We start from the raw sequence: 25,962 nt of genomic DNA, 5'->3' as shown, positions 1-25,962 counted from the left end.
AGGGCGCCATTGTGCTCCCTCATCATTCTTTCATCAGCCGTCTCTTCAGTCCCTGGCATTTTAAACCGGTCTGTGTGTCCTTGTGTGTGGCTGTTACATTGTATTTGCTTTACATATATTCACACTTTTTGCGGAGGAAATTGATACTGAGCTGAGACCACCCTTGAATACGAAGTCTCCAGTATGACGTCAACTCTGTGCGTAGACAGGGTGACTCAAGGAGTCTTTAGTAAAAATTACATTTACTCATCAAAGCTACCTGACTCGTAATATATGTATATGAGCTGACCGCAGCCACTATACTGAAAGAATAGATCATGTCAGGCATTTTAATATCTCAACCACGTGTTAAGATATATGACTGTAGACTATTAGATAAGATGTTTGAATATTATATATACATTATTTTCACATGTTTTTCCCCCTAAAGATCATTCTATGTAATGCACTGCTGTCAGTAGTGTGCACATGCTGTACTTTTCTTTGTGTAGCATCTATTTAGAGCTGCTCTTTGGGCAATAACGTCCTTTTTTTCTAGGATCGGCTGTACTTTGTGATGGAGTACATCAACGGGGGAGACCTTATGTATCATATCCAACGTATGGGCAAATTCAAGGAGCCACAGGCAGTGTAAGGACACTCTATAGTTTATCCACAGGCACATGTTTTAACAATAACAAAGATATTTACCAGGCAGCTTAAAAGGTTTCCACCCACCTCGAGTTAATACTATAGCTAACGAAGCCCCACTACTGTATTACAGTGACATTTAAGTCCTAAAACTCTGCTATTTGTGTTCAAAACATTTATAATAGGAGTCCCTTTAACCAGTACACAGGCTCTGATGTCATTATAAAATTTAAGGTTAGACAGAGTGTTAGATCTGATTTATATTGAGGCTATCATCAAAATAAAGATTTATTAATATATAATTAATTAATTAATTATTATTAATATTAATGTAAATTATTTTTTGGATATGTTATGCTTTTATTAGATATTTAATAGTAGAGAGATGACAGGAAATGAATGGAGAGGAGGGATGGGGAATGACATGCAACAAAGGTCCAAATCCAGATGTGAACCGACAATGTTGCAGTTCATGGTCAGTACTTTAACCCCTAAACCACCAGGTCTTCCCAAGATTTATTCATAATCATATTTATTCTTTAGGGCAAGGGATTCTTGTGTATTACTTTCTTGTATTTCAGTAGAATCACTTCCCTGACAAATGTATTTAGTCAAGATGTGTATCTATTTTCTGATTTTCAATTTTGCAGGTTTTATGCTGCAGAGATTGCTGTCGGTTTGTTTTTCTTACACCGAAAGGGAATCATCTACAGGTGGGTGAGTCAGAGAGAAACCAGATTTATGTTTTTAATTCATTCATTGTTACATGGAAAACAAAACACACACAGGCTATTTACAGTAAAACATTTTACTGTACACGATAAAGTAGTTTAGATATTGACTTGGACAGAGAGGCTGATGAGCAGAGCAAAGCAGACAAAGGACAAGACAATCAGGAGAAAACAGACTGAGACTGAGAATGAGACATTAAGAAAGGAGGAAAGGTAAGCAGGTCCAGATAGAATTGTGGACAGATAGAATGCAAGAAAGAGATTAAAAATGGCTGTGTAGATTTAACCTTACTGCTCCATCTGTATTTACATTGCACAGCTTTGATACCCTCAGGAAGGAGTATTAAATCCATACTAATCACCCTTATGCAAAAAAAAAAACAAAAATAGAAAGGACAGAAAGAAATGCTTGACAGAGACTAAGGTCACCCTGACTCGCATCCATTTTTCATATCCCAACAGCCTTGTGTTTGGCATTGGGACACAACTTTGTGACAGATATAGCTGCCAGAAGTGATGAATGAGGGGAAGAAAATAAAGAATTGAGACATGAAACACAAGCAGAGACACAGACTGAATTGTAGCACAGAGGAAGCAGGATGAGGGAAAAAATTATTTGTTTCCCAGCGTATGATGTGTGCTGCAGACAGATAAACTGCTCAGAGAGGTGGCGGTGATATAGAGCAACACTTGGCTGTGTTCCTCTCTAGTCTGGACATACAACACACAACAAGTATCAAAGTGGTCACAAATCCAGACAGAAAAAATGCATGTACACAAATGCTCACAACTTGTCTCTGCTGCAGGGATCTGAAGCTCGACAACGTGATGCTGGACTCCGAGGGCCACATCAAGATTGCTGACTTTGGCATGTGTAAGGAGAACATGTATGAAGGCATGACCACGCGCACTTTCTGTGGCACCCCGGACTACATCGCACCAGAGGTGAGAATGAGATGTCTGTAATGGGGAAACTTGGCTCAGATAACAGTAAGGATAACGCCACAAAAACTAAGGGATCGCTCTGCATCTTATTTTTCTTTCTTGTCCACTATATTATGGATTTGAAATGGAGTGAATTAACTGCTAGCTAAACCCCTCCTCCGAACAGATATTGTCCATTCATAGCTTAGCAACCGTAACTAGGCGTGGCACGTCTGTCAATTGATGTCTCCACGTGTATTTTGAGAGTTTTGAGGGTTTAGGTTTGAGGTTTTTTCCTAGCCTCTCCAAATCCAAAAGCACAGGAGCAAACGTGTAAGAAATAGATTAACAATGTGTTTATCTATTAACATACGATGCAATTGTTAGCATGCCCGGCTAACTAGCTTACCAACAACAGTAACGTTAACTGAGTGTACTTCCAAAGGCAATCATCAGACATCATTAACTAACTAGCATTCTCTCGTTGCGTTAATTGACCTTATTTGCAGTTCGAGGTGTTCTGTCAACAGTTTTACAGACATCTCCTTTATAATGGTGGTCTATGGGGAAAATACTTTTTGGGCCGCAAGGGATTTTTTCGTCGCAATACAGTTCTTATCATACATCCATGAGCTGTGCGGAGGACAGAACATCATAGAGCCGTGTCCAGTGGAATTGTTAACACCTCTGTTCCACTCTATTCTATGATTTTGGGAACATAGTTGCCAAGTCCACTTATAATGCACAACTTTGGGCTTTTCTATTTAAGTCGCTTGAAAAAATCAAGGCTTGTGTTTTTTTGGGCTTGTTTTAAAAAATATGGTTGCTTGTTAGGCAAATCTGACAAGCGACTTGATTGACACTGTCTGCTTACAGTCTCACAAATAATATCAGTGCTGTAGTGTAATTTGCCTTCCTACAAATCCCCACGTGGACCTACCGCCCCCTCCTTACTCTCATTGGAGAAAAATCAATGTCATGTCAATCATGTTGTAGCCTAACCGATCTGGTTTTATTGCGATTACTGCCCTGTTATGAGCCAGATTAATAGACTGTATGGTCAGATTTAATAGGTTTAGTTTTATTTTTAGAGTGCACCGTTCTTATGAATTTTGACATTGCTCTGTGTAGGCTACCCTTTGTAATTTAACAATACATTAATACAGTAGTTTATAGGTTGGTTGTTTCTAATTCAATTTAAACACATCTTTCATTTTAGATTGAAGGCATTATCCTAGCCATTATCGGTGGAGATTTTTACATTTAATCTGTACCAAATAATATTGACTACTCTGATTTCTTCTTTTTTATAGATGATGAAAGAAGTCAATGGAGCACATGATTCTTCTTTTCCTTTTTAAATTTAAATCAGCATTATTACTGGCTTTTTATTGTCTGGCTATACAAGCTAGATGTAATCAGATTACATCACGCTTTGTGAGTAATCCAACAATCACATATTCTGTAAATGTAAATTGTAATCATTACTGGATAATGTTTTCCAAGTTGTCAGCATCAGCCTAAAATACCACCAAAGTAACCACCAAAGCTAATATAAATAAAATGTGTTTTTACTTTTCAAACTCTGAGTGGTTTTATTTTAATATGTATATCAATATACATTGAGGCTGTAACAGGCTATAGTAATAATGGGCTTGTTTTTTAAACTGCGGTTTCTCGCAAGAGTTGGCAACACTGTTGGGGAAGATTACACTTCAGCTACACCCAGCGTTACCCAAGACAGCGTTATGTTTGCCAAACACACCGGTCCTCACTCTAAAGGCTTTTGTCTTATAACATAAAAGTGACAATATAATATAACAACAATGCTGTTTGTTTATTTAGCTAGCTACATGGACTATTAGTTAACTAGCAAGGATGCTTTTTGAGACATGCCACTGTAGCCTCAGTATTCCACTACGATATCATACAAGCATGTTGCCATCAAGTGCAGATTTAAGACCTGTCTTACAGAGTTGCTGTTTAAGAACAAGCCAGTTGCATACAATAAAAAGTCAGCCTGGAGCCAATGTTAGCTTAATTAGATAGCTAGCTACAGCTGATAAAATCTGCCGACGAAAGCTGTCATTTACAGTGGCAAAATCAACAGTTGCCATATAGAAATGAGAGGCCTCTGTCTGAAGTCAAGGATCTATTGTTTCAAAAATTACTTCGAGTCGTAAATTTTCCACCGTTATCACTATAAACTTCATTATGTGCTATGTGAGAACAGAAAGCTCGACAGACGTAGCAACTGTACTAAGGGGATCGGACTAAGTCAACGGTCAATTAAGCTTAGCTTAGCAGTTAAAGGGCTTTATGGTAAGAAGTTAGTAACCTCCAGGGAGGTATTTAATATTTTAGGTTTATTCATCCAAATCCATTCCCAAACACATGCCAGACTAACGAGTGGGTAACTTCAGACTGCCTGGTAGACAGTAACATCTACAGCGACACTAGAGACACTAACCATCCTTTCACCGCATGTTTATTGTCACAGTGGTCCAACACCACATAGTCCAACGTTTCACCACATGACCTGCGAAGACAAGGCAGCAAGCGAGCAAATCTCTGTCTGTCACATTGCCTCACACACTTGTTGGTGTTTACTCTGTGCTATGTTATCCAGCAACGATGTATGTTCCCTACAGTTATCAACCCTTTCAGTCCCAGGCCAAAAACTTGAGTTTTGTTCCTACTTACAGTTATCTCAAAGTCTCTTATTAGCTTCAAATTGCACATTTTCTTTTGCAGGGAATAATCAGGACTATTTGATAATGAAGATTTTTTTAAGTGAATAGTTGCATATATACATGTAGAATTTAGGTAGAAAAAAATGCTACAAAATGCATTTAATCAGATATGATAGCTCATTACAGAACGTTACCACAACTAACCAGTGTAATCTGTTAGGTTTTTGGCGACTGTGAGTTTACAACAACCTCATCAATAACACAGGCGAAAATTGCTAAGGGGCTACAACAAAGATTTAGTCACAGTAACTTTTACTCAGGTTGAACTCAAATCAAATCTCTGACTTCATAGAGGTCAAGGCTCAACACCCAGAATGTGAATAGTTCAGTAAACTCTCTATAGCCCCATTTCCCATTTGGAAGAATGGGACACAGCCAGAAGTGATGCTCAAATGTTGCTTGGATTGCTAGAACATGCAAAGAGGCGTGATAGTTCATTTTGTTCATTAGGACCAGGGCTATTGATTTGTTGATTGACAGTGAGACAGACCAATTGGTTCATGTACAAGCCTCACTTAAACTCTTGATAAACTGTATATTAATATATAATATACTGTACAGCATATAGATGTATGAAGGAGTGACAAATTAAAGGAACAAACTGAACACCGCTGTGCTGGTGTTCAAACTACTATGACAGCAAACTATTCTGCCCTACTGAGGTGTCCTTGAGCAAAACACTGAATGCGTCTGGGCTTTAGGTTATTTAAGGACTGCGAATGTGGGCTGGTTTCTAACAAACAGTCCCAATAAAGTATCAGCAAAATGCCTTATTTGTGATTTGTGGGGGGGGGGGGCAAATGTTCTTATCTGAAGTGATCTTTCTACTGTTATAACAAATCACAGGAAATATCAAGCAACGGATGTAAGGTCAGAAACTTACAGCAAAAAAAGAAAAATAAGAGTTATTTATACAGTAAAGAGCAGAGATGATTCACTTAGGGTAAATAGATGTTTGGTAATATGTGTATATGTATTTCTATGTGTATCTATCCACTCCCATCTGTCTGCGCTGACTCATGAGGGAGCATGTTGTCTCACAGGTGGGAGGTGAGGGAAGCCCTTACTCCCAGTTTCTTACAGCAAACTTCATTTACACAAGTCTTTTTATAGACTTCCTGGGCTCTCCATCCCTCATGGCAAAAATAAATCAGCCATAACTCAATAAGATTTTTTTTTCATCAGATATTAATGGCTTTATAATGACTTCTCTTTGCCTTTCTAATTGCTCTTATGACTTCAATTTATGGCACACATCTGTGCTGTTTTGACCTGCAAAACATTTAGTTTTCATCCACACAAAATATCCCAAGAAAAACCCTTTGACAGGATGCAAACACATAGCTGTATTTTTTGATAAAGTATATCAGGAGAGAGACATAAACACTTGCATATCATGTGTGGGTGTACTGTTTTTAAAAGAAAGCTGAGCAACAAATTGTAGCTTTGTGAACTGTATAAATTGCTGCTTTTCTTTCTCGGTTAAAGGCGAGTACAGCTGTGATTTAGCTCTTTGCTTGTGCGTTTGCATGATTATTATTATTGTGTGTGTGTGTGTGTGTGTGTGTGTGTGTGTAGGGTGTGTGTGGGAGGGAGGTGTAGGATGGCAAATTGGATGGTAGGAGAAAGTGCCTTTGTCATGGCAGCTCAAAATAGCTGACTGTAGTTAACGGTGGTTGATTTGGTTAGAGTTTATATGGGAGAAATGCTACTTTCTGTTCACAGTTTCTCTGAAATCTTTACTGCAGCTCTCTGGGTTGTATGTAACTCTGCAGCATTTGTCTTTACCTGCCTGCAGTCAAAAAATACTGACAGAATAGAGACAGGTCTGAAAATGATTTTGGCAGCAGAAATAAAGCTGTCTTTTATCACTGAACCACACACACTAGGTACAGTAGTGTGTGTATGTTTGATTATTCCAAGTCTTTTCCCTTTTTGTCTCTGTCAGATTATAGCATACCAGCCTTATGGAAAATCAGTGGACTGGTGGGCTTATGGAGTTCTTCTGTATGAGATGCTGGCAGGACAGGTAATATGTTGTTTTACTGCACCAGTAATGGTCTATAAGGGTTTTTATCTAATTATCATCCCTCAGTTAGGACTACGCATTTAGTGGTGTATATCCATAAAGTTGTGCTGTTAAAACCAATAATTTCAGTGATTTAAGTCATTTATCAAGCAAAAACAAGTTCCATCTTCTCAAATGGTAGGATTTGCTGCATTTCTGTTTTGTTTTGTATCACTGTAAATTGAATCTCTTTGAGTTTTAGACTGTTGGTCAGATAAAACAAACAACTTGAGCTCTGGGACTCTGATGGGCATTTTTCACTTTTTTCTGACATTTTATGTTGAACATTTAATAGATTAATTGACACTGTGTTTGTCTTTCTCTTCAGCCACCGTTTGATGGAGAGGATGAAGATGAGCTGTTCCAGTCCATCATGGAGCACAACGTGTCCTACCCCAAGTCTATGTCTAAAGAAGCTGTGTCCATCTGCAAGGGAGTAAGTACTGTTTAAAGAACCTAAAGTATTTTATAAAGCATACTGTACCACATATTTCCAGATTCCATGTGCCCACTGCTTTCATTTAAATGCTGGTGTGGAATTAAAATCAACTTGCAGAGACTTGAAACATACATAATCCATCACAGTAATCATTTTACCATCTTTATTTTTGTCTATGTTAAGTTATTTTTGCCTGGTAATATAACAGAGAGCAGGGGCTGTTCTGAAAAGGGTTAGTTTTTGTCTTCACACACAAAAAAGAAACTCTTCCCAGTTCTTCTTTAATTCTACATGGACATGACAGCGATTCGACCACAAATGGTCTTCCTCGGGTGCCTGAGAGTTAGGAAAGGCTCTCTGGCAGTTTTATGTTGTGCTCCCATAAAGTTGGAGAAGTTGCAAGATAAAAAAACAATGGTCAAAATTGAAGCAGCAGAAGCCGAGATATCCTGACTTTTAGTCGCACTTGGGTTAAGCAACTTGATAGTGTCTTTCAGCTGGATAGCTTTTGGAAAAGTTTTTGACTTTTAATCAGACAAAGCATAGCCTGGCATCGCCAGACTAATTTGCAAATGTGTATTAGTCTGGAACCTCTCAGTTCATTTTAGATTTCCAAGGAGCATTATCAACGGGCACAGACCAAAATGCCTCTGGATGCAATTGGAAAGACCTACAACCAATCAGAGCAACGAAGCGTGCTGAGCGACACATGCAAATTGGGGCCCCAAGCAGGAGAAAATGGCACTGTGGTCACAAACTTTCTCAGTTTGACAGTTTGATCTGAGTTTCATGAGCCTGGTGCCTTGCGCTGTATCAACCAATCAGAGCAACGAAATGTGTGACATGTGACATAAATGTGACCACTACTGTCAATTCTTATATGGCTAAAGGTTGCTAAACCACCAGTGCGGTAGTTTAGATTTTTTTTTTCTATGTCAGATATAACCTCCCCTAGCATCTTTTTTCCCACTATCTTTTTAGTTTTTTGGGTAAAATGACACGGAAGATGGTTTTAGTTTTCCATTATATCAGTATAGTAAATCATTTTACTTGGTGCTCCAGCAAAGTGTTCCCACTGTCAATTCACAAATTTCCATGACTTCCGCTTCCTTTATTTAGCGGGCACCTGTTCCTCTCATACCTGGGCATCACATCACATGGCTGTCATGATTACGATTATTTACCAACAAGGAAATTAGTTTTCAGAGTCAATTTACACACCAGAGGCACAGTCTGATCCAGACTTTTAATAACATACACTGCCTTCATTTATTATGATATTTCACCCTGTAGCTGCATGCCGCCACGGAAAAATCATATCATTCATAATCTCAGGGCCGGTGACAAAAGAGATAATCCTGATCCCTCATATTGTCTGCTTCAGACCTCATTTGCAAAAATGATTCATGGTCGAAATTAAAAGTGGTTGCTGAATCAGAAACTGAGCTATGAAAAGGCAACGTAATTTCCTGCGACTATTTTAAAGCTGGATGAGTGAAAACAGTATAAGTGTCAGTCTGGCTCTGCATAAGGCAAGAAGCAAAGATAAGAGTGGATAGTTGATATATAAGTTAGCTACAGAGATAGTTTTTACACACTTCCGTCCCTCTCTGCTTCACTATTTTTACCTTCTTTGCCTCAAGCAGCTAACTGCCTCAGTCACATCTTCTAATCCCTCCTCTTCTGTTTGTCACCAGCTGATGACCAAGCACCCGTCAAAGCGTCTCGGCTGTGGCCCAGAGGGGGAGAGGGACATCAGGGAGCAGGCCTTCTTCAGACGCATCGACTGGGAACGCCTGGCAAACAGAGAGATCCAGCCGCCATTTAAACCCAAAGTGGTGAGTGATACCGTCAGTTTGTGTGTGTGTGTGTGTGTGCACGTTTGTGTGTGAGAGAGAGAGAGAGATTGTGTTCTGTACGTGTGCTTATCCAGATGTTAATGCCGATCTTTGTTTATACAGCTATGTTTCCAAAATTAAATAAGAAGATCAAATTGACCAGTCAGTCATCCTCTATCATAGTACATGGGATATTAAGTTGATATATATCGTGACATTTTCTGGAAAATCATTTGAGAAACTATTAATAGATGAAATATCCACACAGGAATGTCTGTTCTTGACAAATCCAGCAAATTTAATAGATGGAAAAATTATATAAAAATCTGATATTGCCATAAAGCATCCTGCTAATTGATTTGCAACATTTCCTGGAACAAAGAGGCAAAATATATGATGCTAGACAAATTCATATCATGTTACTGTAACGTCATCCTGCCCAATGCTACACATAACATTACACACTGATGTGCCTAAACTTCAGTCTGATGCACATTGTCATTTTTGCAAACTTCAAACATTATATTTCCAACCCAATGTTGCTCAGATGTTTAAGGATAGGTTCACATTTTTTCAAGTCAAGCCCATGCGTTTTTTGGTCTCTGTAATCATTCCTTCTTTCTATACTGGCTGTGAAAAGATATCTTCCTGACGCAATCTCAATCTAAGAGATGGGGGACAAAATCCACAGTCCTGTTTCTTTGTAAACATTACTTTTAAAGTTAATCTGAAGCTGATATGAGGCCTCAGCAGTCTCTTTAGTTCAAAATTCCCTCGTTGTGTTTCCCCAGACAGTACCAAAAGGAACACATGTTGTACTAAAAACACTGTAACTTTGGCAGATACTGCGAATACACAGATACTCAAACCATTAAAGCCTCATATTAGCTTCAGCTGAACCCATCACTTAAATTAAAATCACTTTACAAAGGGATCTCTTCAGGGCCAGTATAGAAAGAAGGAATGATTACAGCAACCATTTCAATGTACAGTATGTGTGAGCACGCAAAACAAGTGACAAATGTTGACAAAGAAAAAAGCTAATCATTGCTGTTTTCCATCAATTTATGCAAATTTTCTGAGTAGGCAACAAGATTATTGGACAACAAGATTGTTTGATCAAAAGAGCACCTGTTGTTAAATTCATGACATTTCTTTGTTGCTTTCAACTGAGTATGGCATTCCTTTCATGAATTAAATCTGCCCACACATACCATCAGGTCCTTTCATCCATTGCCATTTTGTTTGTTTTTTAATTTATTGAGCCATACAACAGTGACTGAGCGGCAACGCATTCATGCTGCTGCTGTGATAGCAAGAAAAAGACGAGAAGGCAGGTCTCATAACATTATTATTTATTCAATAGATTGTTTAAATCAACCTTTAGCTCAACACGTCTTCACCAACGTTTCTACCTCAGCCAAGCGGTAGAAATAGCATTATTAATGTTCAAAGTAAATCAGGTGGGTATTTCCAAACGCAGAAAGAGTTGAGGGATGGTGACAGAAACTAATGACCATAAAACATTGAGTAGTGTGTTTTATTTTTCTCACGCTCTTATTTAGTTTTCTCGCCATTCCTGTGTGCAGAGTACGATGCTAAAAACAGCAAATCACCAGAAAATCTTGAATGCATCACTGTTGAAGAATTGAAATACTTCCTCAGAGAGTCTTAAAGTGTGTATGCATGAATGGGTGTGAATTGTATGTCTGTGTTCCCATTCATCCTCACCCAGTGTAATGGTTTATATGCACCCAGCAGCGCTTGAGGCTGGATCCCAGCTGCAGCCACCAGCCCCGCTGCCACTAACACCTGCTGCCCCCTCGACACCTAAACCTCCTCCTGTCACCGCAAAACCCTCCTTTTCTGTATGTGGACCCCCACATCCTCCATACCCTCGCTGCCCTAATCGCCCAATGCAACACATGCGCTGCCACCGAGGATTACAAATAGCTCTCTAAGAGCAGAGTTCCCTTTACTTCCACACAAGGGCCACAATAAATGCAGGGTTACACAGCGGATGTATCTGCCTCCACTCACGGGGGGCAACACAATGCTAAAAGTGGATCCATCCAATCTTGGGGGTTTGTGAGCGCATACACTGCATCATTAATTGGTCTGAAGAGACTAGCAAACAAAAGATCCATCTGAGGCTTTATGGCTTGGTTTCTGTGATATTACAGAGCAGCTGAAAAAGGCCCGACATACTGATATGTCTCCTGAGAAAATGTGTCGTAAACAGCAGGCGCTGAAATTTATTGTAAGCTACAGATTTGTTTTTGTTGTGCATTACTCATTCTGGAGGAATTTGTCTTGTATTTCTCGTAGAAGTGTCATGACTGTGATGATACTGTGTGTGACACACAGCAATATCCATATATATTCAGCTGCTTGAGACACATGACAGCCCCGAGCGGAGCTGCACACTGATGCTGATGACCTCCACTGTGGATGCTTAGGGTTAGCTCCTAATCTAATTACAACTTCTGCCCGGCTACACATCGGGCTTCGACATTTCCCTGCACCACCTTCCCTCTGGGACTGCTGAAGCTTTCTAATAAAAGACTCATGAGGAAAAGGCTTTTAATCATGAGTCCAAACGTCTTTTTGTACGTTTTCACAGTCCAGAGATCAAAATAACGATTGATCCTTTCCACATCTGACATTTTTTTTAAATATCTTTCAGTGTGGCAAAGGAGCGGAAAACTTCGACAAGTTTTTCACTCGTGCGCAGCCTGTGCTGACCCCTCCTGACCAGCTGGTCATCGCCAACATCGACCAGAGCGAGTTTGCAGGCTTCTCCTACATGAACCCTCAGTTCATCCATCCATCACTGCACAGTGTGGTATGAGGAGAGAGCAGAAAACACAAAAGCATGGACTGTCGCTGACTACAGGATCCTTCCAAACTCCAACAAACGTACCGCTGTCAAAAGACTCATATCACCCTCTACAGTATTCTGTCTACTAGTTATCAATATCTGTGTACAGACATGACTGAGGAGAGTGGAGCAAAGTGTTAAAACAATGTTTGTGGGTGAGAAAAAGTACATGGCACTGATGTTTTTTGTTCTTTTGCATAATTTCCCAAAACATCTCATAATGTGTTCTTTACTCTGAATCTGTATCTGCGTTTCTCCAAACCTGCAGCCTTTTCTCTTGTGTATGAATGTGTCTATCAGTTACTGTCTCATTAGGTATTAAAGATGCAAGTTTTCCTTCTCATCCCACTCATGTTATCCCCCGTCTTACTACGCAACAAGCTGCAATGCACTACAAGAACGGAACATATTTTTCTGCTCTGTCCCGGCTTTATCTACTTCTGAATCGCTATACGTGTATTTTATATTTCTATACTATAAAAAAAGAGGTAGTATACTGTTACATGAGTGCCAAAGTAGAAGTGGAAAAACACATTTCTATTCTTAAAGTCCTTGTTATGTTTTTTCCCCTCTGGCTTTCCAAACACTGTCAATACACTAAAACCCCTAAACAGGGACCGTTTATATCTGTTGTTTTGTAGGACGTGGAACTACAGTATATCTTACTCAACATAGAGAAACAGAAGCACATTATGCTACATATGTTACAAGCTGTCTAGGCCTTTTCAATGCAGTGGATGTTGCCTACAGTGGGTGAATGCAGGATGAGTTCAGTAGATAGGGTCAGAAAACTGTGGATCAAAGAAACAGTGTTTTAAAGTATAAAGATGCTATTTCCATATGCACCAAGCAGATCTCTGTTGCATGCTTATTTTCTGACTCTGTATGAGCAGTAGACTCTAGGATGCAGTACACGTCTGGTATCATTGTAAAGTTTAGTATTATGATATAAACTATGTTAATATATAATTGTTGTATGTTTTGAAAAGTCTCATTCTGAAGAAAAGTTTCTAATCATTAAGGAAAAAAAGGTTTTGTTCCTGTTTTATGTTCTGCTTAACTCAACTTTTATGTCCAGAGAGAGATGTCTAACCCTCTATTGTGTTTTTTGTTTGTAAATATGTTTCAAAGAGATGTTACAAAAAGAGAAGTTACTTGCAGATTTTATACTACGAACTGAATGTGCTTTTACTACCGTAGACAGTTTGAACATTTCTATGTTTAGATTACCCCTAATATATATATAGATATATATATACACACACACATATATATATAAATATATAAAACGTTTGGCTGAATCTTTGGTAGCTTTGGTATCAGCAAACCTTTATGTATTTCCACTATTCATCAATTGTTTTCTACTATTCAGTGTCATGGAGAATATGCAGCACCTACTGTGCGTAAAACGGTTGAACCCCCTCTCGCCTTGGTCGTCTCAGGGCTGACTCCTGTAACAAACTGAATTCAAAACCGAATAATGGTATGAGGGTTTCACAGCCCTCAGTGGCTGAAACGTGTCTTTTCCTTCTTGCGTGTATTGTGTGCATGCGTGAGGTGAGGCCTGATCTTAGCATGAGAAAGAACCCCTGCATGATACAAAGACCCCCTCGGGTGTGGAGCATGGAGTTTCCCCACCTTGTTGCGCAGAATGAGACAAACCCGTCCGACGAGCATCATGCGCTTTTCTGCTCATCATCTCCTCCCACTCGCTGTCATGTAGCCCAACCTGTTTGGATAAAAAGCTGAATTATAAACAGACAAATGTGTGTAAAATGCTTCTGTTTGCTTTTTTGTTCACTGGTGCCAAACTGAGTCTTTTTGTTGCCAGTCCAGCACTGTTTTTTTCTTGAGAGGTTGGAGCACACAAAGCTACAACAGTGAGGTTTCATAAAACTGCCAAATTTAGGAAGGCTACAGCTCTTAACCCCTGAATTAGTTACTTCACATGTAGACTGGTGTTGCAGCTGTCACATCCGGACCAAAATGAGATCTTTAAGGTTAAGATAAAACTGAATGTTTACATGTCTCACATTGAGAATCTTTTATCGGAGAAGAGGAAGAAAAAAACAACAACTTTGGACCCATGACAGAGATTATCAAATGTCAGGCCAGTCAGGGTACAGCACAACTACAGGCTACAATTAGAGCCACAGGGATGTTTGTATGCGTTTCCTTTCACTGCCCCTGCTTTTGTTAACCTGATTATTCTTGTTCCTCTGTTTGTTGTGGTATGATGGATACTGTGTATAAATAAAGTATGAAAAATATGAATCTGCTCTGTTTTATTTTGGGGGGCAAGTGTTCAGTCTGAAGTGGCTAGTTCAACCTAAAATGAATTTTTGTTTCACATGTGATAAACCACATGTATTAAAGGACTGTATGAAAATGATGTGGGGGGGTGGGGGATATTTATTTTCTAAATGTGGAATTTGGGGCAAGGTTAAAATATTATCCTCAGTACCCTCAGAGCTGCCACCTGTGCCCAGGTCACTCAGTAGCAGTAATAACCAGTTATTTATTACAAGCCTATTATTCAAAAATATATTCAGCATTTTGTGATGTTTTCCAGACATTTCCAGCTTCACTTCTTATTGGTTTATTATTGGTCCATTAAGATATTGTGGTTTAAATTGGGGCTACACGATGAAACAAGTTGTACCAGTTCAATATTAAATGTTCAATATTATTTCAAGATATTAGAGGAAGGTGTTGCAGTTTTTTTAAGTCAAGGGAGGGGTCCAAAGAAAGTGTTAATAATGCTCAGGAGGGAACATAAGATTCAAAACGTGAATTCCAACATGTGCTTTTTGAAATGGACGTCTTTGGACTTTATGAAAAGTCGTCACACTGCCCAGTGGAGGGGTCATTCTGATAAATTAAAGACAAATCAAGAAATGCTACATTAGAATATACACTATAGCCACATACACTCCCTGGACACTTTATTAGGAACATCTGTGCAATCTAATGCAATCCAGTAATGCAACAGCTCTGACACATATTCTTCAACTAAAAGTTGTCACTAATAATGGTCTGTTACTGATCTATAAAGCATTAATAAAGGTTTTATTAACCTTTAATAAAGCCATTAGTTACACTTTATACAACGTACAGGATATAAAGTATGTCTTGAACACAAACCCTCTGTGTGCCTCTCTGTGCGCAGACAGATAGTGCATGTTTATGTACCTGTCACAAATATAATAAAATGTAACTAAAAAAAACTCTATTCTCACAGCTCAAGTGTTCAGTTTGTGTCTATGACCTACAGATACTTCTTGTACTTTCTTCTTCCTGCAAACACATCACCTCAACAGCCAGCTGTCTCACTTCCTGTCAGAGCTGAGTGGAGCTGTCCTTGGTGCCTTAATTACGCGCGCGCGCGCGCACACACACACACACACACACATATATATATACACACGCACTCTGTGTGTGTGTATTTGCATTCAGCAGCTGAAACCAGCTCGTGCAGGAGGACCAGGCGTCTGTCTGACTCACTGCTGCATCGCCTCGGTCCTAAAATCTTCTCGCGGCTTCACTTTACAGTTTTCTGCAGGAATTTGCGACCAAATCGTTCATCGCTCCATTTTCTTCCAAGTCGTCACAGCAGACAGTCGTCTCTCTCTCCGGTCTCTGCAGGCAGGAGGTTTTAATCCACAACTTTCAGCACAATCTTTCTCTCCAAGTGCAGGAAACACAGCGCGGAGACTGGACGGATCACAACAAACAGTATGTAATGGAGTCATTATTTTGAAATTATGTGTTTGCATGTAAAACTTTTTTAATAAACTGGACTTATATTCGTGTTTGACATAATCACTCTGTTTGTTGTGAGTTTATTGGGGTTTTGATTTGGTCGTAGTTGTTTACACAGAACTACATCCTGATGTAGGCTACTATACACATCGTGGTATAGCTGATATTTCTTTAAATTGTAGTGTTTCATTGGAATATTAACATGCGCATACAATCGCTCGGGTGCACTGTGAGTCTCTATAGGAGTATCATGGTAATTCAGGGTTGACATTTACGTGTTATCGTGAAAACTACATATATAATTTATATATAATTCCAATGGCAGTCACAAATAACTGTATAACCTAATCATTTGCAAGAAGCTTGCGAGAAGGTCACGATATAAATGTATAACTGATGTTGGAAATGATGTTTCAGCGGGACAGTTGTGTTAGATTATTGATTTCTGATGTGAGAGAAGAAAAAGACAAATTTCGAGCGCTTCCTGTTTGATAGGTGAAGTGTGAGTATCTCTGTTCTTTTGTTTTTATCTGTTTACTTCATACTGAAAGTTGGCCATAGGTTTTCTGCAGAATGGAGAACATACTGGCACACAGATGGCGAAGAGATCTGATCTGATGTGGATGTGAGGAGGCTCTATAGTCATGACTACTATATTTATAGTCATGTAGTAGCTCAGTTTGTCTTTTTACACTGGGTTTGTACATTAACAAAGACTTGATTAATCATTTGATGACTATTTTACTGCACACATTTGAAAATATTGAGAAATCATCTAATTATTTTAATGTCCATTTCTCCCATAAGACCTTTTCTCAACTGTGGACAATGATAATGCAGATTTTAGGTGAATTTCCTGAGGGCAATTCTTTATTTTTATGGTTTATAATTCTGCAGAGCAGCATCCTGGTGGCCTAGAGGTTTAAGACTCTGACCATGTAATGTAATGTAAAATTGCAACATCCCTGAGTTAAGTCCAGCCAGCTCTCTACTGTCGCTATCTAATAAAAAAGGTAAAAAGTTAAAACAATAATACTGCTGATATGGACTGATAACAGGGAAGAAACTGAATATGAAAGCAAAATGTGAGCTATTAGGCCTCTTCAAAGTAAGAGAGGTGACAAGCAGATTTTTGAAATAATATCTGAAAGGGGCTTAAATTCTACTTGTTCAGAGACCAACAGAGAAAGACTTCAAGTACACGTGTGTTGGAGAAAGTACTGACACATCATTTTAAGACTGCCGCACAAATTTAATAAACATCTTACAGGAACTAAAACTCAGTATAAATTATTTGTCATAATTTGACTTTGCGACCATTCGAATTCTTCCTGACAGTATGTCCTCTAGCTGATTCCATTACTGTCCACAGATCGGTCACACGTGTCCTGAATCTGAATGGGATCTAAATCATCACCCTGTCACTGTAGATGATGTCTTACTATGTGATCCAAATTCCCACTCTGACTTACGAACGCTTTTATGAACGCACAACCTTTTGGAGGGATTCTGCTCCGATTCATGGCAGTAAAATGTCAAAACCCAGTCTTGGATTTCAAGTAATGTGAGTGTTTGCATTCACAGTAACATGTTTAATGTATCTCATACCATTTTATTATTGACTCACACTTCATTATTATTATTTTTTTGGCAGGTTAGGACACAGTTAACAGTGACATGACTCAATTAGAATTGATTGTGACTATAAAACTTTAATGTTGGAGAGAGCTTTGTCAGAGACTCTGAAATATCATGTGGACAGGAGAAAGAGATGAAGCTCACAGACATGGTTCTCCCTCCTCATCCTCTCTGTCTACAGGTTTGTCTATCCACCTCCAAGGCGCTGAGATTGTCCTTAATACAAACCCAGTGAGGCGAATGTATACAACACTCGGACGTTGTTGGGGTTTTGTTTACCTAACGAATCTGCACAACCGTGAGATTTTCTCATGGTAATTTGAAGAGCTGAATATCGCTAATTAAGGGTCTAAATAGGCAGTCCATACCTACTGTATGGTCACCCAAAGTGTTATAAAAAAATAAAATACATAAATAAAAAAGACATAATGAAATAAATAATCATCTGAGAAAATACAGACAAAGTACATCAGAATCATCGTGAAATTATGAAATAATCAAATACAAATTTTCAATAAATAGTTCAACATTTTGGAAAATACACGTTTTCACCTTTCATTTCTTGCAGAGAGTTTGATGAAAAGATTGATACCACTCTCCTGTCTGTACTGTAAATATGAAGCTACAGCCAGCAGACAGTTAGCGTATCTTAGCAGAAAGACTGGAAAAAGAGGGAAACAGCTAGCCTGGCTTTGTCCAAAGGTAACAAAATCCACCTACCCGCACCTCTTAATCTCACTTTTTTGTACGAATTAAACAATGTGACAAAAGATACAACGTGATAATTAATGAGCTTTAGAGGTGCTGATAGGTGGATATTCTTACCATCGCACAGAGCCAGGCTAGCTGTTTCCCCCTGTTTCCAGTCTTTATGCTAAGCTAAATTAACCAGACAGTTAAAGTTAACATGACAGTGGAATCAATCTTCTCATCTAACTCTCGCCAAGAAAACAGAGAAGTCTATTTCCCAAAATGTTGAACTATTCCTTTAAAACTCAGCTTTTTTTTAATGAAATGTTATGGCATGTTGTTCCACAGTCTGTTCTTATTTCTTATCAACAGTTTTATTTCATAATGCTACTTTTCATCACAATCTTTGTCTGTTGATCAACACAAACAGGACCGAGCCAGTTATGTGATTGGTTTTTGGTTCATTCAGACCAAAGCAACAGCCAATCACATATCTGACACCCCTGTTTGTCTTAATTGAGATATAAAGACATTGTTGGCATTATGAAATAAAAACTGAAATAAAAAAACATTGGAAAAAAGAATATTTTGAAAAATAAAAACTGCTGTGATTAAATAAAAATTACCTGCAATAAACTATTATTATGAAAAGAAGCAAAATGAAAAAACTATTCATAATAATGAGCTGAGTTTTAGAAAAAATGTGGATTATTTCACCATTTCATGGTTATATTTCATCTTTACATTATTTACCTATGTATTTATTTGCTCAAGAACACCAACCTCCTTTAAATTGTTTACCAGTAACACTACCTTCATGTCCTCTTCCTCATCCAGATTGCCTCTTGGACTTTCCTCAATTTGAACCACTGACTGCTGGAATACCCCCCACCCCACCCCGCTGTCACCATGAGCGCATGCAGCAGGAAGGCCCTGACATTGCTCAGCAGTGTCTTTGCAATCAGCGGCCTGGGGCTGCTGGGAGTGGCAGTCAGCACGGACTACTGGTTGTACCTGGAGGAGGGCGTCATTATGCCTCTGAACCAGAGCACTGACATCAAGACTTCGCTGCACTCCGGCCTCTGGAGGGTCTGCTTCCTGGCCGGTTAGTAACGAGTCTGTGGTTCCCAAACAGTCCAAGATTTTGGATTGCTTTCTCTGTGTTCCTGCAATTTGACAGATAATCATGTGTAAATCAGGATTTTGGCACAGATACATGTAATGGCGTTAGAATTTAGAATGGAATAATCATATTCAAAGACATTCATTTGTACTGTGTGGCATCTAAATGTGGCAGCTGCAGGGAGCTGTTCCTGTCAGAGTGACATATCATCACTGCATCAGCTTTGACACAGAATGACATTCACAATTACTTCCTCGGTGTGTGTGTGTGTGTGTGTGTGAGGTTGTGAGTAAGTGTGGACTACAAGAGGCAGAGTGAGACAAAGAGCAACAAAGAGATAGAAAGTGTGCTTGTGTTTCTTCTCTTTCAATCACACATTATAAAACAAGTTGCATTCAGTGCACAATCTGCAATGTGATTATATGCACATACACAAACTTGCACCTCTGTGTTTGACTGTGTGTGTGTGTGTGTGTGTGTGTGTGTGTGTGTGTGTGTGTGTGTGTGTGTGTGTGTGTGACACGCTGAAGTGATAATAATGACTGTGTAGCTGTCTTTGCAGGATGTGATGTAACTCACACTTATGTTTAAAAAAGTTAATGACAAATTTAAGGAAAACGGGGCATCAAGGTTTGAAATCCATCTTGAATATTTCTATTTTAAATACAGGAAACCCATTTTACATCAAGGATGTGTTCAAATATAGAAAAAAAACCCACATTATTTAGTCAAATCTAGTATGTACATTAGACATAATATTGCATTTATCTTCCACATGATGCATGTTGTCTGTGTTAGCTCGCATGCACAAATACAGAACATATGAGCCCAGATTTGTTGGGGGTAAAAATGTCGTTTTACAGGGGTTATGTTGCCAGGCAACCAGCGGAGACTCCAGGAAGTTTCTGGTCCGGGCCAAGAAATTGTTGTTTTTACACAACAAATGAGATATAACATGTTAATTAATGAGCCCTAGAGGCAGCTTTTGTTACCTTCAGACAGAGCCAGGCTAGCTCTTTCCCCCTGTTTCTAGTCTTTATGCTAAGCGACACTAACCGTCTGTTGGTTGTAGCTTTGTATTAAGCGTACGGACATAAGAGTGATATCAATCTTCACATTTAACTCCCGGAAAGAAAGCAAACTAGTGTATTTCCCAAAATGTTGAACTATTCCTTTAATGTACAGTAAAAAAAAACAGTTTCATTAGGTGTCCTTCGTTGACATGACTTGGCTCACTTCTTGCTTTGGTGTCTTGATCATGCTCACAAACAGTGATTCATGTTTACTGTCCTGGCGACAGACAATTTTTAACTCTTTTACTCTACTGTAAGGCTGCCAGTCTCTAATATCTCCCTCCTAACATGTCCCTCTCTGTCCTGCTCTCTAGTCCTCAGTGTGTTTCCACCTTTTACCATTACCTGACCTCCACTCCTGCTCCCAATTCCCTCATCAGCTCCACTGTATAAATAGCTGCCCTTTAGCCATTGTTACCTGACACATCATCTATTGTGCTGTCTAAGCTGTAGAGTTTGTCCCTGTCTACCTTTTTGGACTTCTTATCTGCCTGTTTTGAACAATGATATAGTAAACTTTGCTTTTTCCTCCTTTGTTGTGTCTATGAGTTGTGCATTAAGAAAAGAGATACTGGACAACTCTCACTCTCTGATTCCTTGTTTTTTATCATGTCACCTCATCTCTCTTCTTCACCTTGTCTCTTTGTCACAACGTTTTTTGTCTCTTTCCTCTCCAGGTGACGAGTCTGGTCGCTGCTTTACCATCGCGTACATCATGCCCATAAATGTCCAGTTGACGTCAGAGTCCACAGTAAACGTGCTCAGTGAGTAACAGCTCCAACCTCCAACAGCAGCCTCAGGCTTAATAACTCAAGGCGCCTCCTTGAGGTTGTTCACATAAACAGCCAGGGGAATTTCTTATGGCAAAAACTTGTTTTCCAGTAAGGCAATGCTCCTTAATATATGCACCTTCTGACGTTGTCAGGGTTTTGTTTACCTAATGAATCTGCACAACCATGTGAGTTTCTCATGATAATTTGAAGAGCTGAATATCGCTCATTAAGGGTCTAAATAGGCAGAATAGAGGCTGGAAAAGGTGACAGATTCTCAGTAAAATCCAGTGCGGAAGTGTTTCTCTGATAAATTGTATAAATGAACATATTACACTGTCAACATGTGTGTTTTTTTTGTTTGTTTTTTTAAGCAAGAGATATCCATATGAGCAAGTAAACAGTAGCCCAGTGAAGGTATCTAAAGACACAAACAGTCCATACCTACTGTATGGTGACCCAAAGTGTTCAAAAAGACATAATGACATCTGAGAAAATACAGACAAAATACAAGAAATCATTGTGAACTAATCAAATATATTTTTTAATGAATAGTTCGACATTACACTTGTTGAAATACACTTTATAATTTTCTTGCCAAGAGTTTGATGATAAGATTGATACCACTCTCATGTCTGTACTGTAAATATGAAGCTACAGAAAGACTGGAAAAAGAGGGAAACAGCTAGCCTGGCTCTGTCCAAAGGTAACAAAATCCACCCACCAGCACCTCTAAAGCTGTTTTTTTTTTTATGACAGTCATAATGCCACTTTTCATCACAATCTTTGTCTGTCAATCAAGACAAACAGGACAGAGCAAGTTATGTGATTGGTTTTTGGTTCATTTAGAAAAAAAAGAAACAGCCAATCACATATCTGACACCCCTGTTTGTCTTAATTGAGATATAAAGACATCGTTGGCATTATGAAATAAAAACTGAAATAAAAAAACATTGGAAAAAAGGATATTTAAAAAAATAAAAACTGCTGTGATGAAATAAAAATCAGCTGCAATAAACTATATTATTGTGAAAAGAAGCAAAATGAAATAACAATTCATAATAATGAGCTGAGTTTAGAAAATTATTGGATTATTTCACCATTTAATGTTCCTCCTGCTGTCACCATGAGTGTGTGCAGCAGGAAGGCCCTGGCGTTGCTGAGCGGTCTTTGCAATCAAAGACACTGATGAGGCTGAGTCATCTGAACCGTCATGATGCTTCTCCTCTCCAGAATACTTATTGCCTTTTCACAGAAAATTAATCTCTCGAGTCCTTCAGTGTAGCTCCGTGTCAAAGCTTTACTGAAGTGTGCATCCACTCTAGTGAATCAGTGATTGTTAATCCTTCCTTCCAACAGAACCATTATATTTGTGGTTTGGCCTCTATAAAGACATTTTAAGAACAAATTAAAACAGCTGCTGTATAATCGGGATAGATCAACAACACATTCCTTAATTTCACTTTGAGATTAAATTCAGTCTGTCTGTAAGTATCTTCTGCCTCTGAGATTTCCACACCTGCCTGTTGTGTGTTTTGGGGGTTAAACCTCTCCTCAGAGATGATCCGCTCAGCCACTCCGTTCCCTCTGGTCAGCCTTTTCTTCATGTTCATCGGCTTCGTCCTCAACAACATCGGACACGTTCGGCCTCACCGCACCATCCTGGCGTTTGTCTCTGGAATCTTCTTTATCCTCTCGGGTACACGGATCTTCTTCCCTCTCGTCATGGTTCTGTCCTCTCTTCTTTCTTGTCTTTGTCCAACTCTGAATTTAATATTAATTTCTTCGTCTTTCTCAGGCCTGGCTCTGGTGGTGGGTCTGGTGCTGTACATCTCCAGTATAAATGATGAAATGCTGAACAGGACTAAGAGCAGCGAGGCCTATTTTACCTATAAGTATGGCTGGTCCTTTGCCTTTGCTGCCATCTCCTTCCTGCTCACAGAGGTGAGCAGCAAACGGCTTGTTTTTGTTGTTTTGTTTGTTTTTCTGAATTTGATTTATTTACGGATCTACAGAACACATTAATCCAAGGGATGACATGTTAAAGTGAGAACACTTATTTGCACCATTTGTCCCAAGATGTGAAATGACAGACACAAAACATGTAGAATAAAATGAAACAGTAGAATCTTAAAATATCACATTAATACAAATTTTTTTAATAAAAATTTCCACACGAATGCTACATAAACATTTTTTAGTTTACGCCGCATCCAAAAAATGTGCTCATGTCCTGGACTTTTACTGTAGTAGAAACTTCTGACACAAAATTACAGTTGTTTAAGTTTTCTCACAGTTTCCTTCACAGTTTTAGATGTGAATATCCACTTTATTAGGTACACTTGCACAGTCTAATGCAATCAATACAACTGTTCTGCCACAAAGTTTACTTTTATGTTGCCTAATGTTCAGGGTTTTTTTGGTTGTTGTTTTGTTTTTGACACTTGACATTTTGTCATTTTAACATTGAGGTCATAGTTAGTGTTGTTGTTGTACTGGACTGCATTATATTCAGAGGTGTTTCTAATAGTCTGCCCCCCGCATGTATGTAAATCAGGAGGACCAAAAATTAGAAACACCTGTCAGTATACTGTGATGTAGTCCAGAACAACACCATCTTTTAACTATGACCTCAATGATAAACATTTAATGTAGACATTTCCAACAACGTCACCAAAAACTGCATTATGAGGTTCATAAATATAGATGTTCTGGTGGAACAGTATTGGACTATATTTAGATTGTGCAGGCGTACCTAATAAAGAGCCACCACTTCTCTAAATTTCAACCTTCATGACATATTATGGTGTAACACAGAATATTAAACACTGCTGTCTCTTTTGATTATTTCATTTTGAAAGTTTTTACTGAAAGTGTTAATGTAGTATTGTCTGCCTGCTCACAGTTGACGGGAGTGTATGAAGAATCACAAGTAGTCACTGCCCTCCAGTGGTCACAGAAAGGAACCGCAACACTATATTCAATTAATGGCTAACACACACTGTTAGTATCATTATAATTATTATTAACATCAATATTTTACATCGCAAATTCTGGTGTAGAGACCAATCTACCAGCTAGAGATATTCATACCAGCACTGAGGTATAGAAATGATAGCATACTGAAGCAATCACAAACAATGTTCAATCAGTTAAGAACTGTTTTAATAACAGTTTTCTGCTGTTTAAACTGCTAGAGAGGGGGCTCTAATGTGTGGTGTTATGTTAGCATGCATTATTATTGTAAATTGCATTGTTTCTTTTACATGTAAGATCAGTATCCTTGACTTTATTTCAATCTAATGTGTCCCTCTATACACTGCAGAGTGCAGGCGTCATGTCCGTCTACCTCTTCATGAAGCGCTACACAGCAGAGGAGATCTACCAGCCTCGTCACCCCAGTTTCTACCGCCCTCGCCTCAGCAACTGTTCCGACCACTCGGGCCAGTTCCTCCACCCAGAGGCCTGGTCGCGTGGGCGAAGTCCCTCCGACATCTCGAGTGAAGCTTCACTCCAGATGAGCGCCAGCTACCCCGCTCTCCTCAAATGCCCCGACTACGATCAGGTCTCCTCTTCACCCTGCTGAGTGGTCGGTCATCACAGCAGAGGCCACCTATAGGTGACTAAAGGATCATAAGGGGTCACAAGGGTTTATGAGGACAGTTTTCTTTCATGAAAAAGATAGAACTTAGATATGTAAGTGTGAGTTTGATGTTTTTCAGACAGAAAAATATGTGCAGCTTTGAGTGTGGCCTAAGGACTTTGGAAATATTTCCTTCTGAGCCGCTTGGGGCTTTTTATCGGGTCAGAGATTGAGATTTGTTGTCGTAGCAGAACCCGTTTTTTTTCTAGGTGGTGGCAAAGTCTCCAGGTTTTAGAAAAAAACAATACATAGTTATGATGTTATTCATTTGCAAAGGTCTCAAAAAGTTAAAATTTGGTATACAGTAGATTACCTTTTCAACTTTATCTAAAAGGGGGGGGTTCTGTATTTTGGTTTAATTGTATCTGTGCATTTTACCCTCCAGTGCCTCATAGCTGTTTCTTTTTGTGAATATCTTGGCTTCCTCATTTTGCAATACATAAATGTTCTTTATGCTTTAGGACTTTTTCCTTCTAGTACTTTTAACTGTAGCAGCATTGATGTATCGCATCACACTGCAAAAAATCTAACCTCCCACATTAGGCAAACCTAAATCTTTCTCCCAAAGCAAAACCCCACAGAGCAAACACCATCATACCATCATGTGTGATGCAATGAACGGGCGACCCATCACCACTATTACAACAAACAGCAGAGCATGTCCTGGAAGCAAACAGGCTCAAGATATCCTGTCAAGCCTGCTGAAGTGCCGTTGGGTTTGCTTTGGGTACATTAATACATCTAGAATGGACCAGCTGAGATCATACAGATTTGTTTTATATAGATTTTTATATAATATGTACAGTAATTCATCTTTAAAATAAATGCCTTCTAATCAAACAGCCTAGTTTTTGTCCTCTACACAATGATCCTACCTTTATCCCCTGGGAGGCCGTGTCTGATGTTTTTTGGAGTGACATTTTATCTTCACAGGTCACAGTTCTCAGTTGCTTTGGCACAATTGTTAAAAAAATTCACGATTCTCTAAACACTTTTTGA

At 38.9% G+C, this 25,962-nt stretch overlaps 2 protein-coding genes across 8 annotated transcripts in view; both read left to right on the top strand.

Annotated features, from left to right (window-relative positions):
- The window catches only part of prkcab (protein kinase C, alpha, b), a 110,669-nt gene extending 96,131 nt beyond the window's left edge, over nt 1-14,538 (top strand). For all 5 annotated transcript variants that reach the window (XM_044180913.1, XM_044180912.1, XM_044180914.1 and 2 more), the window contains 7 exons: nt 539-630; nt 1,281-1,343; nt 2,168-2,306; nt 6,987-7,067; nt 7,435-7,542; nt 9,243-9,383; nt 12,070-14,538. In XM_044180913.1, coding sequence (XP_044036848.1) covers nt 539-630; nt 1,281-1,343; nt 2,168-2,306; nt 6,987-7,067; nt 7,435-7,542; nt 9,243-9,383; nt 12,070-12,234 — 789 coding nt within the window. In that variant the 3' untranslated portion in view covers nt 12,235-14,538. The remainder of the gene's footprint in view (nt 1-538; nt 631-1,280; nt 1,344-2,167; nt 2,307-6,986; nt 7,068-7,434; nt 7,543-9,242; nt 9,384-12,069) is intronic.
- Nucleotides 14,539-15,635: 1,097 nt separating this feature from the next.
- The window catches only part of cacng5b (calcium channel, voltage-dependent, gamma subunit 5b), a 10,863-nt gene continuing 536 nt past the window's right edge, over nt 15,636-25,962 (top strand). Inside the window, exons 1-7 of one of the 3 annotated variants that reach the window (XM_044180920.1) lie at nt 15,643-15,999; nt 17,846-17,978; nt 19,192-19,459; nt 21,228-21,314; nt 22,879-23,019; nt 23,119-23,264; nt 24,646-25,962. The exon at nt 24,646-25,962 is cut by the window's right edge and continues 536 nt beyond it. In XM_044180920.1, coding sequence (XP_044036855.1) covers nt 19,264-19,459; nt 21,228-21,314; nt 22,879-23,019; nt 23,119-23,264; nt 24,646-24,906 — 831 coding nt within the window. In that variant the 5' untranslated portion in view covers nt 15,643-15,999; nt 17,846-17,978; nt 19,192-19,263 and the 3' untranslated portion in view covers nt 24,907-25,962. Of the gene's footprint in view, nt 16,000-17,845; nt 17,979-19,191; nt 19,460-21,227; nt 21,315-22,878; nt 23,020-23,118; nt 23,265-24,645 lie in introns of all 3 variants that reach the window. The other 2 variants (XM_044180919.1, XM_044180921.1) reach the window with 2 other exon arrangements.

The sequence above is a fragment of the Siniperca chuatsi genome, linkage group LG21 (assembly GCF_020085105.1).
Source record: "Siniperca chuatsi isolate FFG_IHB_CAS linkage group LG21, ASM2008510v1, whole genome shotgun sequence".
Lineage (NCBI taxonomy): Eukaryota > Metazoa > Chordata > Actinopteri > Centrarchiformes > Sinipercidae > Siniperca > Siniperca chuatsi.
This window is presented reverse-complemented; position numbering and strand designations above follow the sequence as displayed.